At 34.7% G+C, this 13,024-nt stretch overlaps 1 protein-coding gene across 1 annotated transcript; it reads right to left on the bottom strand.

Annotated features, from left to right (window-relative positions):
* Window positions 1-152: 152 nt before the first annotated feature.
* LOC134841930 (uncharacterized) lies at window positions 153-4,443 on the bottom strand. Its single transcript, XM_063858016.1, has 3 exons — window positions 4,043-4,443; window positions 1,261-1,625; window positions 153-716 (listed from the first exon to the last, which is right to left on the bottom strand). Exons 1-3 carry the CDS (start codon window positions 4,236-4,238, stop codon window positions 303-305), a joined length of 975 nt encoding a protein of 324 aa, XP_063714086.1. The 5' UTR covers window positions 4,239-4,443; the 3' UTR covers window positions 153-302.
* Window positions 4,444-13,024: the final 8,581 nt, after the last annotated feature.

Genomic DNA, 13,024 nt, shown 5'->3' with positions numbered 1-13,024 from the left:
AATGAAACAACGTTTCTTCAAATTTTATCCAGAACTGCTAGCCTTCGAAAAAAAGGAAACTAGAAGACAGCATTCCTTGTAATTCGTCGGTTTTGCTTCAAGAAAAACTCAATTCGAACAAAACAATCTATCCAATAAACTCAAATTTCTTAGGTTACAATTAAATTGGCAACTTATAATGCATGTTTTCAAAATGAAACTGAATAGTAATTAAATCAAATTAACTCAAATTAAGTCAAACCAGTAACCATACAAGCCATCATCGGGTCAAATCTCAAGTAATTTTATTTTGCAGTTATCTCTTAGATCCCAAAATTTGTGACCGATTCGTTGGCGTTTCCACTGTCTTCTCCGTTCTCAGGAATAACCCGTGATTCTGGTAAGTCGCCCTGTTTCCCAAAAATGCCATCTTCGAATTCTGACAAATCTTCGTCGTCGACGAGCGGCCGAGAAGACCCGTCTCTGGGGTCATTCGGTTCGTTTCGTAAAAGAATTGACATAATTATGAAACTCCACACTGTAAACATGAAGGCTAATAAGAAATGCAGAATGAAGTCGAACGCGACCTTGGATACCTTAACGGATTGGTAGGTTTCAACTAAAACTGGGTCTAGTTCAAGGTCACGAAGGTTGTTTCTAGAAAAATCGTAGTTTTCCTCGTACATTTGGTCCATTTGGCCATCAGTGGGTCCGTAGATGTAGTCTGAGAAGGCAACCTGAAATGAAAAAAAAAAGTAATTTGCTATTTTGATTTAACTACTGTTTGTATAAGATGCAGATGCGAATACAAGAGAAGCCCGGATAAATAAATTGAAAAACATTGCGTTGTTCATTTTTAAATTTTATTTCGTTTTTTTGTGCAGGGGCAGGCATGAGTATTGATTTCTTTTTGTAATTTAACTGTTTTAATATAAAAAACAATTAACTTTCAACTGCTTTTCTTGAGTACGAGTGAAGACCGGATAGGTTATTTGAAAATTATGTGACTATTACGACTGAAAGTTTTTATTCATAATATATCACTCGAATCTATTTGATTTCACTTGTGGTACTTGATCTTGAGAGGAAAAAGCACACCCGATGCGCCGAATTTTCTCTTCACTTTCAGTTGTAGGAAAAATTTAACCGAACTTCAGAAAAATTTATGGGAAAACTCACTAAAAATGTGAAAACTTCCACAATATTTTATATTATCTGAAAGATTTGAGGTTAGTTTTTAAAACAACATTAGAAAAAAATTAACAAAATTTGTAAACTTACATGGTACAGCCACGTTCCATGCATGATCAAACTGGCATTCCTCACAATCAGCACACTGGCATTGTTCACATCCAGCGCCTGCAGCAGAAAAGTGAGTCCTTGGACACATGCCAGAAGGGACCAGCACACGGTGATACAGCTTTGCTCTCTGGATTCGATGAAGTGGTAGGCGAAGTAGGACTCGACGAAGGAGGCCATGGCGTAGGCTATCATGGTCAGCTTGCGGTCTATTTTGGGGGAGAGGATGCAGGCGCACTCGCAGAAGGAGGCGAACATGTAGAAGCAGTAGATGAGCATCTCCTGACTGTCCTGGGAGCGCAGAAAGTGGTTGTCTTTCGAAGTCGTCAGGATCTCAATCAGGATTCCTAAGCCATTTGAAAAGGATTCACTAGTTTGCGTCTTTTCTTGCTGAGAATTTTGCTGTGTTTTATTCTTATTTAAAGCTATTTTGAAATTGCAAAACAAACTTTGTGATGAAAGAACTACGTTAAGTAGACTGTTACATAAAATTTGAGAAAAAATTAGGAATTTATCTTCCAATTTTTGCAGGACGTTACAAAGAATACATTACATGCTGGTGGTGGATTCCTCTTGATATCAATTTTATTGAAGTAACAATTTTCTAAATCAAAGTATTTTATCCTGTGCCTGCGTTCAATTAAATTTTAAAATAAAACTTAAACTTTATGGTCAACTAAAAAAACTGGTTGCTTTGCAGGTAGCCACCTGGCTCGATGGGCTCACTTTGTGATTCGACTTTTAGAATCGATCAAATGTCAGTGCACGACTAAAAAAAAATAGTCGAGACATGGGTTTTGGTCGAGCACCAATTCGAAACATACCTCGAGCACGGTCGAGCACGGTTTAAACAAACCTGGAGCAGGGTCGAAAATAAACTGATATTCGTGTGGTAATTCAGAGACAGAAAAAAATAATTTCCAATTATCTGCAATTTTTATAACATTTTCTATTCAAATTGCAAATCAGTAATCCAAAAGTTGGAAAAAAGATAGCTCAAAAATGGTTTCCCAATGTTTATCCCCGCGTTATTTAACTCCCTATTTATACACCCCTTACTTTATAACCCGTAACATGATAACCCCTCAACAATTAAATCACATTTCAAAACCGATAAATTGCTCGAAATTAGGACCTTGATTTATGTATTTTAATTTAGTGTACTGACTGAAGACAGAGAAGCCATTCCTAGTTCACTTGATGTTTCAAGCATCCCCGAAGTAATTTCATTTCGATTAGTTTTAAAAAAATCTCTTTTTCGCGGGTTTAAAATAGAGATAACCTATATGTTCTAATTGAAGGCAACAAAAGACTTCTAAGACTTTTACATCAAGCCAATTTGCTTTAAACTTGAACCATTGTGATACCATTCAATGAGGTATAATGTTTGAAGCAACTTTTCAACCTAATTTATCTTCCAAAGACTAACTAATGTTAGTGACATCAGGCCACGAGTTTTATCTTAAGCAATGAGATAAAAAAAAGAAGAAATACCGGGTTATAAACAAAAATAACATAATATCATGAATATATGCGAAGAAAAAAATCAGTTGTATTTTTTTTGCACTACGGCCAACTCAATGGGAAGATTTTTCAATTTTTTCTTTTACTTTTTGTTTAAATAAAATTTAATTATTTTTTTTGAGAGAAAAGACGTCTTTTTGCAGCTTCACGGAGACGTAAAAAATGAACTGTCTTGACTTGCGTTTTAAAGTGATATCTCTAGCAGTTTAAACCAGGAACAATTGCTGCTTTGGTGGAACTCTGATTGTGACTGATTGCAAACCGTTTAGGCACTGCCTTTTTTGCCGACTATCCAAAAAAAAATCATTATTAGATTAGTCGAAAAATTGGATCACAAATTGAAGTATCACTCTAAAATGATCGGCATTTGAATAAAGCTTAGAATTTATCAATTAATTAGTCACATCCAGTTTTAATTCTATTTTTTATTCTTATTCAGCCTGATAATCGATCTTTAGCATGAATATTTTCAGGATCATGGTCAAATTTAAATAAATTTTATCAATTTAGGCTAATAATTATGTCGGTCATACCAATTGGATTAGTTTTCAAGTTCATATCAAAGTCTCGACCTTTAACAATGCCTTGTTTTGCATTGTCGCTTGTTTCGAGTTCTGGCCGTTTACGATTTGTCGCTCAGCCCCTAATTTCAGTGCCTGTTTAATATCGCTATCCCAGACTTCCATTAGCCATTATGTCCTCTTGCCCAGAAGACTTCACGCAAACTATTAGCTTTCTGATCAATTTTCTCAAGTAAAGAAGACATCTGCCTCTGCTTGTTTGCCGTTGCATAATTTCAAGGCCTACCATTACATTTTTTATGCCTGGTACGGAAACTAAAGTTCGAATATAATTCTAAAATGAATATTAGCATTTTTTACGCGGGTCTCAATTTTAGGATTTGAGATTGATAATCGCTTAACTGATAGCATTTTAGTCCAACAATGCTAAGGTTTAGCGGTACTATCAAAAATCTTCGGAGCGACTATGACAAAAGTAAGTGTGGCACGACGGTGTTAAGACTTCGGACTTGAATAAAATATTTTGAGTGGTGGATCTAAGACTTTAGTTGTGTTAAATTAAGACTTCGAAACGACTTTAATCTCAGGGTTTACAATATTTGATCTCGGAACTGTTAACAGAGCGCCTTTCAAAATCTAAATAAAAGCCACGCGTGGCCTTGATCAGGGAACTTTTGAAGGGTTCTCAGAGTAAAAACTGAGCAATGAGTGCGCCTCACCAATGATGCACAAGAGTGTCCTGGCGAAGCTCTCAAGGGGGAATAGGAGTCCCTTGACAGAGATGGTCACACTCTGGCACAGTCCAGACTCCAACACCTTGCCTGTGATGAACAGGTAGAAACTGTTCACGCAGGACAGAATACCCAGACATATGAACACTGTGCCAGGGTAAATGTAATCCAACTCATCGCCCATTTTGAAGAGAAAAACAAGCCTCGCAACAGCTTCAAAAAATGATCGTGAAAAAATGAAAATAACAAAATTTATAATTATACAAATACAATAAAGAAATTAACGCTGCGAATTGCCAATGAAGTGGACCAGAAATAAAAGTGTTTCAGTTAAAAGTGGAATTGTTCAGTGATATTTCATGCTGGTATCTAACACCAGATTTAAATGAAAAAAATTTCAGCAAACATTTAATTTTAGCTCTTTTTTTAAAACACCAAAGGAATCAGTAAAAAGCACAAAGTGTGTCACATTTTGAAATGCAAATTTGTTTACTAAATTTGTGCGATTTGTAATAAAATTGACAGATTTTTTGTGCGAGAATTGTCAGCTGATACAATTTAACATAGCCAATCGAAGATTGGAAAACAGTAATGATTGCAAGTAAACATAAAAAAACAGTCTTTCTTGAAAAAATCTCAACTTTGAAATTTCAAAGAAAAAATGGATGCCCTTTAAGCTCTTTGAACTTTTAGAACAATTTATGATTAGCGCTTTCTTGATAACATAAACCCAACTAGGGAAATTTCAATCAATAAGTTAAGTTTTTTTTCCGCTGGAAATCTAACAATTAAATTCGAAACTGGAAATCTTTCATGTTTTTTTGCGCCATTTCTATGTTCGTATTTGGAGAGTGCTTTTTACGTAACTTTCAGCAGATGACTTTTTGCTGAAAAAAAATCAGCAAGACCTATAAAAGGGTCTTCACTACGCTCTTTACTATTGAACGTGGTGAGTAGCAGAACCAGTAATCCTTGCTTTTCCTTTTCAGTCTTCAAAAAAGATATTCTTGTAAAAAAAAAATTCTACAAAAATCTTAGAAAGTTCATTTCTAAAACGTTTTTTTTTTACATTATTTGAAAATTCATTGTTTCAATAATGATAATGAACTATTGCTATCGGGTTCAAATCCGATTCAAATTTGTTTCAAGTTTTTGTCCAAAAATATACAGATTTGTTTCATTAAGTTTCTGGGCAAAGAAATGACTTAACATAGTGGTAAGGCGTTCACTTTAGGATAGTCAGATTGTGTTTTTGATCCCCTGCCATGGCAATGATAGTGTGTGAGGACTTGACCTCTAGCTTCAGGTCTACCACAGCTTGACTGATTCCGGTTGCAATATTGTTACCACGTGAAAGTTTTAGACGGAAAAAAAAACGCAAAAAAACTTGAGTTGAGAAAAAAATCTTCGCTTAACAAAATAACTTAGTTTTCAATGAGGGAAGTTAATAGAAACGAACTATCTTTACACAGGCTGAATTTTTTTTTCTACAAAAACCCCAATTTTATCTAGTATAAAAAACACTGTTGTTTTCCTGATAAAAAAGACACGAGTTTTTTTGTGACCAAAATGAATGTGTCACCCTCAGACACTAGTGCATTGAGTAGAAGTCATTTTAGAAGATTTGCAGAACTTTGGCAGGTGCTTCTCAACAATCAATTTTGATTTTCCGAGTTCTCAATAAATACTAGGAGGAAGGATCTCTACAAGTCATTGCTCTTCAGAAAATACATTAGGATCTCTTTGATGCAATTAGACGCGAACAGTTAGTTAAATGAAAATTAGTGCTTTTTTGATAATTTTCTCCATGCTAAGCTCTGATTTTACAAAAAAAACATCAAATTGCGTATCAACAATTCTAATTTCTGCAGCATTTGGTTACCAATCCCTCATTCTTAGTTGTCGATGCTCTTTTACTAAGTCTGAAAGTAGAGTCTGTTCCAAACGTATTCACTGTAGTCGTCCAATCATCCATTTGACTTTCCTTCAAATGGAATTCTTTCATTATGTCATAATAGACCAGAAACACATTCGAATTTTCAACAACAGAAGTCTCGAAATACTTCAAATTAAACTTCGAAGCAACTAATGTTGCTTCCCAATACGAAACTCGGCGCTCTATATGGCTCAAATCTGATTTGTTACCAACCAATACTGAATACTTTGCGTAAAGATGGTAATAAAAATTTTTGTCTTCGGAATCGGCGTCGCTTGCTATGCATCCATTCTCGTGAGCACGTCTCAGCCAATGAGAGATGTCGTAGAATGACTCCCGATTCGAGATATCGAATACAAACATAACCGCATCCGACTGTCTGTAAAACGCATTTGTTAATGAATCGTACTTTTCTTGTCCAAGTGTATCAAAAATTTGAAGGTCGACCACAACTGCGCAAAGCTCTTGTCCAGCTCAATTACTCCCTGAGTTATATTATGAATTTTGAGAAGAAGACTAACTTTCCCAAAATATTTATCTTCAATTTTTTGCTAAAGTAGAGATATAGTGATTGGCAGAGGATCTAAGCATGCCTGTTTTTTGTGTGTCTGGAACTTTCATGTGGTACCACTATTGCAGCCTTAATCAGTCAGGCTGCGATAAAACTGAAGCCGGAAGTGAGGTAAGAGCGGGTCCTCGCGCAATAGCATTGCAATGACAGCGGATCAAATACACTTTCTTACTATCTCTAAGTTGACGCCTTACCACTATGCTTTTTTTTATCAATCTCTCCTGGTAAATCAGAGAGACCTTAATGGTTTAAATTTATCTTCGCTAGGATAAAATGCCTGTTTTGATTTTTTTTAAAGTAATGACCAAAATTTTGCGTTGCATTTCTCATTCTGTTGTATACAGACCAAACGGCGCGCAAAAAAGCAGTTAACAAACATTTACAGTAAAACTAAAATAGTGGAAGACAGTGGAACTGAAAAAGACCATTTGGATTTCCAAGCGATCAATTGAGGCTTTTAAAGAAAGCGCCTTCTGCTCAACTTCATAAAATCTTTTTGCCACTATTCAAGACTAAGTTGACCTAACTCTTAGATTTTTACATTTTAGAACAGGCTCGGATCGCGGTTTTGGGAAACATTTCCCAGTTTTTGTAGTTCAAATTTTCTCAACACCTTATTCAGGCCTCACTTTTCCGAAACAATCGGCTCTGCGAGTAATATTTTGAAAAAAATGCGTTACCAAAAATGCGTTTTCGATTCAAATCTCATGTGAGCGTTCGGAAACTGGAAAAGAGCCCTTTGTCATCCAAGTTAACTGCTACTGTACTGACTTCCGGAACAGCTGAAGTTGGTACAACCTTCGAGTATTCTGATTGGACGAATCTGTGAATGAGACTGGATTTGCCGACTCCCGAAGACCCCAGAAGAATCAATTTGCAAACCGTAACAGTACCTTCTTCAAGATAATGAACGCTCATTTTAAAAATTGTGTTAAACATTTGTTCTTAGAAATCAATTTTTCTTGCTCATTGCACCACATACCTCTGTGCAAAATTTTACAAATGCACGCTTTGAGGCACCAGTGCAAAAATTTTTAAAAAAATCAAATAAACTACCTACATTTTTAGTGCACAGTTAAAAGCTGCTTGGAGCTTTTCGTTCACAATTTCGAGCGTAAGTTTTACCTGAAAACCAAATGATTGATATTTCCATAGATGGTAATTGAGAAATTTTTCTCTCGGTCGGTATCTAAAAAAAAATATTTAACTTATGGTTTAAAATTGTCTGATAGTCCTAAAAACATTCATTTTGGAGGGGAAAAAGGTTTGCGAGTAATTTTGTCTAATCTGTCTTTCAAATTGGACAAAAAGGTTTTAAGACATGATATAGTTAAGAAACTTGATCATACTTCTGCTTGCATTGACCATTTAGTGGCTAGTTAGACCTTGGGCATAATGAGCTCGTTTAAAAATTAAAAATGCAATATTCTAGACTAGGGGTTTTAATTATTTTAGTCTTAGACCCGAAATTAGTGCATGTTTTTTTTTGATTGTATATATCATGTGCGAAGCTAACAAACACTTTGCATAGTTTTTCATTATCTCGAGGTTTGAATCAAATTTCGAGGCAAAAAGCGGCAAATAACCCGGTGCAAATGGTAAATTAAAAAAAATCAGTTTTGTAAGAAAATCATATTTATACCTGAGACAAAAAATTTGATTGATAGAAACTTTTAGTAGATTATGATTGAAGGCGCAGTTCTTGACGAAACTGAGTGGCAATTAGTTCATTCATTGAACACAGAGACGAAAGAAACTCTACTAAGACTCAGTCTAAACTGTTTGGCTGAACGTTACAGCATACCATTTATAAATATGGTCGAACTCAGGTACTGAAAGATGATGCCGGTAATGGACTCTAAACTCACCCTGAATGACTAGCGCAGGATTTCTCGCAGGAGTAAAACCTCAAGGGACCTTCTTGAAATGGTTTTATTCATTTTTGGACTTTTTTCGAATGGTATCTGGTATCTGGTATCTGGAATGGTATCTCTTTTTGTTTTCATTGCGAGAATGGCAGCTTTACCTCTAACCTGAAAATCTGGTCTTTGCCCTGATTGCTTATGTCGATCTGCTGTTAAGAATTCGCTGTTATTGTTCCGGCCATTGAAAATGGGAGAAACTTGGTATTAGAGTGTGTTTTAGTTTTTATTCCACGCAAAATCAGTTACCACAAATATTGATCGGACTGGGTTGAGTGATAATTCATATTAAAACTCTTTCAGTCGTGATTCGAACAAAAAAATTTCAAAAAAAAAATTTCCTGGTGTCCAGAAAAACAGGTTTAAAATTTTTGATTTTTTTTGTCTAATTTCGAGCGAGTGAGCTGGCTTCAATTAGCTTATTTATGCTTAATTTAAGCCTCGAAAAGTTAGTTTTATTCTAAGAAAGTTACATTTTGGAGTTTTTAGCGTCATCTTGCTAATCAAAAGCTTCAAAAATTTGGGACGAAAGATTGAAAAATCAAAAAAAAATTGATTTTTTTATTTTTGTTTGTTTTCCTTGTTATTTGTCTTCAAAAACTGTTTTCCAATATGCATATTTTACATGACTGACAAAAATGCTTAAGTTCTACCCTTTCGCTCAGATTTTTATATCTAATAAAAAATGACACTGACTTAAAAAATATATATATATATATATATTTTTTTTTAAGACTTGCACAGTAACATTTTTGTTAGTCTGCTTTGCGTTTATTCTATAATTTTTTTCTTTGAACGTTCTTTGAACGTTTGTGAGCGATAGCCGCTTTAAGTCTCTGGTTGCTGTTAAATGTTCGACCTCGATTTCGACCATGCTGTTTATTTGTTTATTGTTTTGAATAACTATTTTAAGCTCTGAGTTTCCCTTGTCCTTCAAATTTTATGTACTTATTCAAAACAAGCGTTAAAAAAGTGACTAAGTATTGGTCGAGTGCTTCAAAATCTTCTTTTTGAATCAAAATAAAACTTTTGTTTTCAAGGTTTTGATGGGCCGTTCAACCGAAGCTCGTAAGATAGGTGTTCTTAGTGGTGCGTGTGATTTCGCATAAAACAAAAAGTAAATTGATCTTTCAGGCTCAGATTTGTTCTGAAAAAGAAGATGTTTGTTATCCCTGGTATGACCTCGACAGTATTTAAAAGACGATAATCTATCTTGAAAAAGTTTTGGTTCATGACAACTTCATATGAAATCAAAGACATTTAGAAATTGCTTCACATTCCATCAGTTTTTTTGAATTACACAAAGTTTTACAGACAGGTGCGCTCTTTATCATTTTCCTGTTTGAGTGCGCCAATTTTATATTTTAAAAATTTTTGGTGAGCAATCATTTCCACCATGCTTTTCTAATTTCAGCTTCTCTCATTTAAATTCATGTCCGAGTTTCGCGAAACAGTTTTTATCCCAAAGGAAGCTACGTGAACTTAATGTTAAATGAAATCCAAGCAATTCTTGTTTACGCCATTTTGGACAAAAAAGCCCATTTTGCGAAAACTGGTTAGCATATTTCTGGTTTTACTTATTTTTGTCGCATTTTGATTTTATTATTGTTTCACGTTATTTTGTTGCTTATTTTTGAATACATTTGAAAAAAAAATGATTTTATGTAGAGTCAGAGCAGATTTAAGTGGGGACACTAAACTTTTTTTAACGACGCCTTCGGCGCCCATTCTAGTTTTGATGGGGAGCGCTCGCCAAAACAACGCTATCTTTTATCAAAGCTTTCCAAAAACTGCTCAAAAACAGATTTATTGAGCTGTTTTTTTTATTTGCGCAGGAAAATTTGGCCAAATTAGGGTCTTTTTCGTGCTGTAGGAAAGCTCAAAAAATCAATTTGGTCGACCTAAAAAAATGTTGTCGAAAGTTTCGCAATTTTTTGAAAAACCGCTCCCCTATCGATAAAATCCTAGATTCGCTCCTGGGTAGAGTGTCTTTTTGTTTCGACCAATCTCGCCAGATTCGAGAATAAATTTTGATTAGGGTGTAATCTTCCAGCCGATTTTGACGAAGTCAGAGAAATTTCTCAAGATTCAAATGAGGTATCCAGTTTGAGCAATCCATTTTTGTTATGATTTGGATTTTGAAAAAAAAAACTTTTAAAAAATTTAGTGAGGAAAACACTCGTCTGATTTTTTTTGATTTCTAATGAAAAAGTTGACAACAAGTCTGAAATTCAATTTTACGACGATAAATTTGTTACTAAAAATTGAAATGTTGAGTTATTTGTTATAGAGGCAAGCAATAATAAAGGCATGTAGAAGTTGCATCTCTCGCGCACGGCAACTGGCAACTCTTAGATTTGAGCTAAGGAAAAAAGTTTTTCCAAAAATCCATTGGTATTGCTACTACAAAAATGAAGGATGCTCTTATAGGAGGCCTGAATGTTCCGTTTTCTGACTGCATAGGATCGATTCAAAACATTTTTGATTTATTAATTGACGACATAATATTTAAAAAAATCATTTTCACATTTTTCTTCAATTTATGCCCCACAAGCTAATCTAATTTATAAACTGACGTATTCGGCATGTTGTGTCCAAATATTGCGACCAAATGCTTCAAATCAATTCATTTTGAAATGCATCAATCCGCTGCTTACGCATGTTAAAGGAACCAACAAATCGCGCCTTAATTGTCCCAGTGTGGGCCAACTTAGCAGTTTTCAAACCTCCCTAACTTTAAACAAGACTGCTCGTATCAGGGCGAAACCCTGAATGTTCCGACTGCCTTTTAAGGTCTATGGAGCAAAATTAACATTAAAAAATAAATGTAATAAAATAAAATAAAAAAATTTGATACATAAAGTACAAAGTGATACATTTCACTCTTAGTAACAAATCATTTACGGCATAGCAATAAGTGATAGATTTCGCTCCCATTAAAAATCAATTTGGCAAATATGCTTCCTTTAACGAATTTGGAACGATTTTTAAGACGGATTAAATCTCCGCTTACGCGTTAAATGCGCGAAATATATTGCGCGTTAATTGGGCCAAATTGGCAAAAAGGACAATCTTTAAACCACTATAACTTTGCGGAAAATGATCACAGTTAAAATATCTTTTCAAATTTAAGCTCAGGACAACAATACCTTTCGAATCATGTAAAAAAAATTCCGTCAAAAGTGGCTAGTTAAAAAATCGAAATTTGTCTGAAGAAAAAAAAACCCACCCCGAGCACAAATATTCTGTTACTTTCATTATGAAAGTCGGAACATAAAATATATAGACAGGCATTACGAGGCCAAACTGTTGACTTTGAGAATTTTAAGAGGATTGCGCCGCTGGCAAAAAAAAACGATTTGTCGCGGAATTCGCGGCATTGCTAATTTTTTTCGATCTTTTTTTTCGTTTTGGATTCCATGAACAAATAGCTAAATCACTGCATTGCTCAACATCCTGAGCGGAACCCTCTTTTTGCTTGCTGATTCGAATTACATATACATATACGCCTTGTAATATAATTGTTTGTCAAGCTGGAAGATCACCTTCGATATCAATTTTTATTACTTCCAACAGTCAATCTCAATTACTGACAACAGTTCAATCTCACGTACCCCCTTTACCTGATCGTTGTATCTCAATGCCAAATCACCAGCCAAAGTCACCGTTTTTTTTCGGTTTTTCCAATTTCAAATACTGAAAGAACTGATGTACTTGCCCCCAAAATTGAAATTACCCTCATTACCTCATCTCAAGTACTAATACCCTCAACAACTGGTTCTATAGTTAGAAACTCAACAAGAAAAATAATTTTGCATATTCTGGGATTTATGAAGTTTCATATATAGAAAGTCTTGCTCTATTTTTAATTGTTCAAAAAAAACTGGTTTAGTTCAACTTAAAAAACAATATTGCTAATTGCACTTACATTTTACAAAGTCCACTTACAATTGTGCATTCTGCTTACATTTTTTCAGCAATCAAGTATTATTTGCTGAAACCTTTTACATTTTCTTGAATCTACCTACTTTTGCGGAAACCGGAATAAGTAGTGAAATTCGCTGGTTGTAGAATCCGCCACAACATAAATATGTCAACAAAATTTACCTTACAATAATTTGAACGTACAATTCACGGAAACTTCATAAGTGAAATTGAATTGCATTTAAGAAAAGTCATTATAGACTTTTCTCTGGATTCCGGTGACCTATAGACACCATAATGTACGCTCAAGCAGTGCCCAAATTGGCCTAGCAACGAAGAAAAAAAAACATTTTTTCAAAAAGCAGCTCAGGAAAAAAATTGTTTATCTCGTCTTTTTGAAGCTCATGGCTGCCACCGAACAATATCTTAGATTGTTTTTGACTCTCACACAATTTTTCTCATTTCCGTTAGCTATCAAAAGTTTCACAAGACAATTATTAGTTGCTATTATTTGTCCCATGTCACTTGCAAACGCTCTTAGTTCCGCGTCACACTCAGACAAACGCATATCGAATAACATTTTGTTTCTTTTCATAGGTTTTTCTATGTTTCTTAAA

Source organism: Symsagittifera roscoffensis, chromosome 3 (assembly GCF_963678635.1).
Source record: "Symsagittifera roscoffensis chromosome 3, txSymRosc1.1, whole genome shotgun sequence".
Classification (NCBI taxonomy): Eukaryota; Metazoa; Xenacoelomorpha; order Acoela; family Convolutidae; genus Symsagittifera; species Symsagittifera roscoffensis.
The sequence above is the reverse complement of the archived record's forward strand: the minus strand, read 5'-3'. Positions and strand labels throughout refer to the sequence as shown.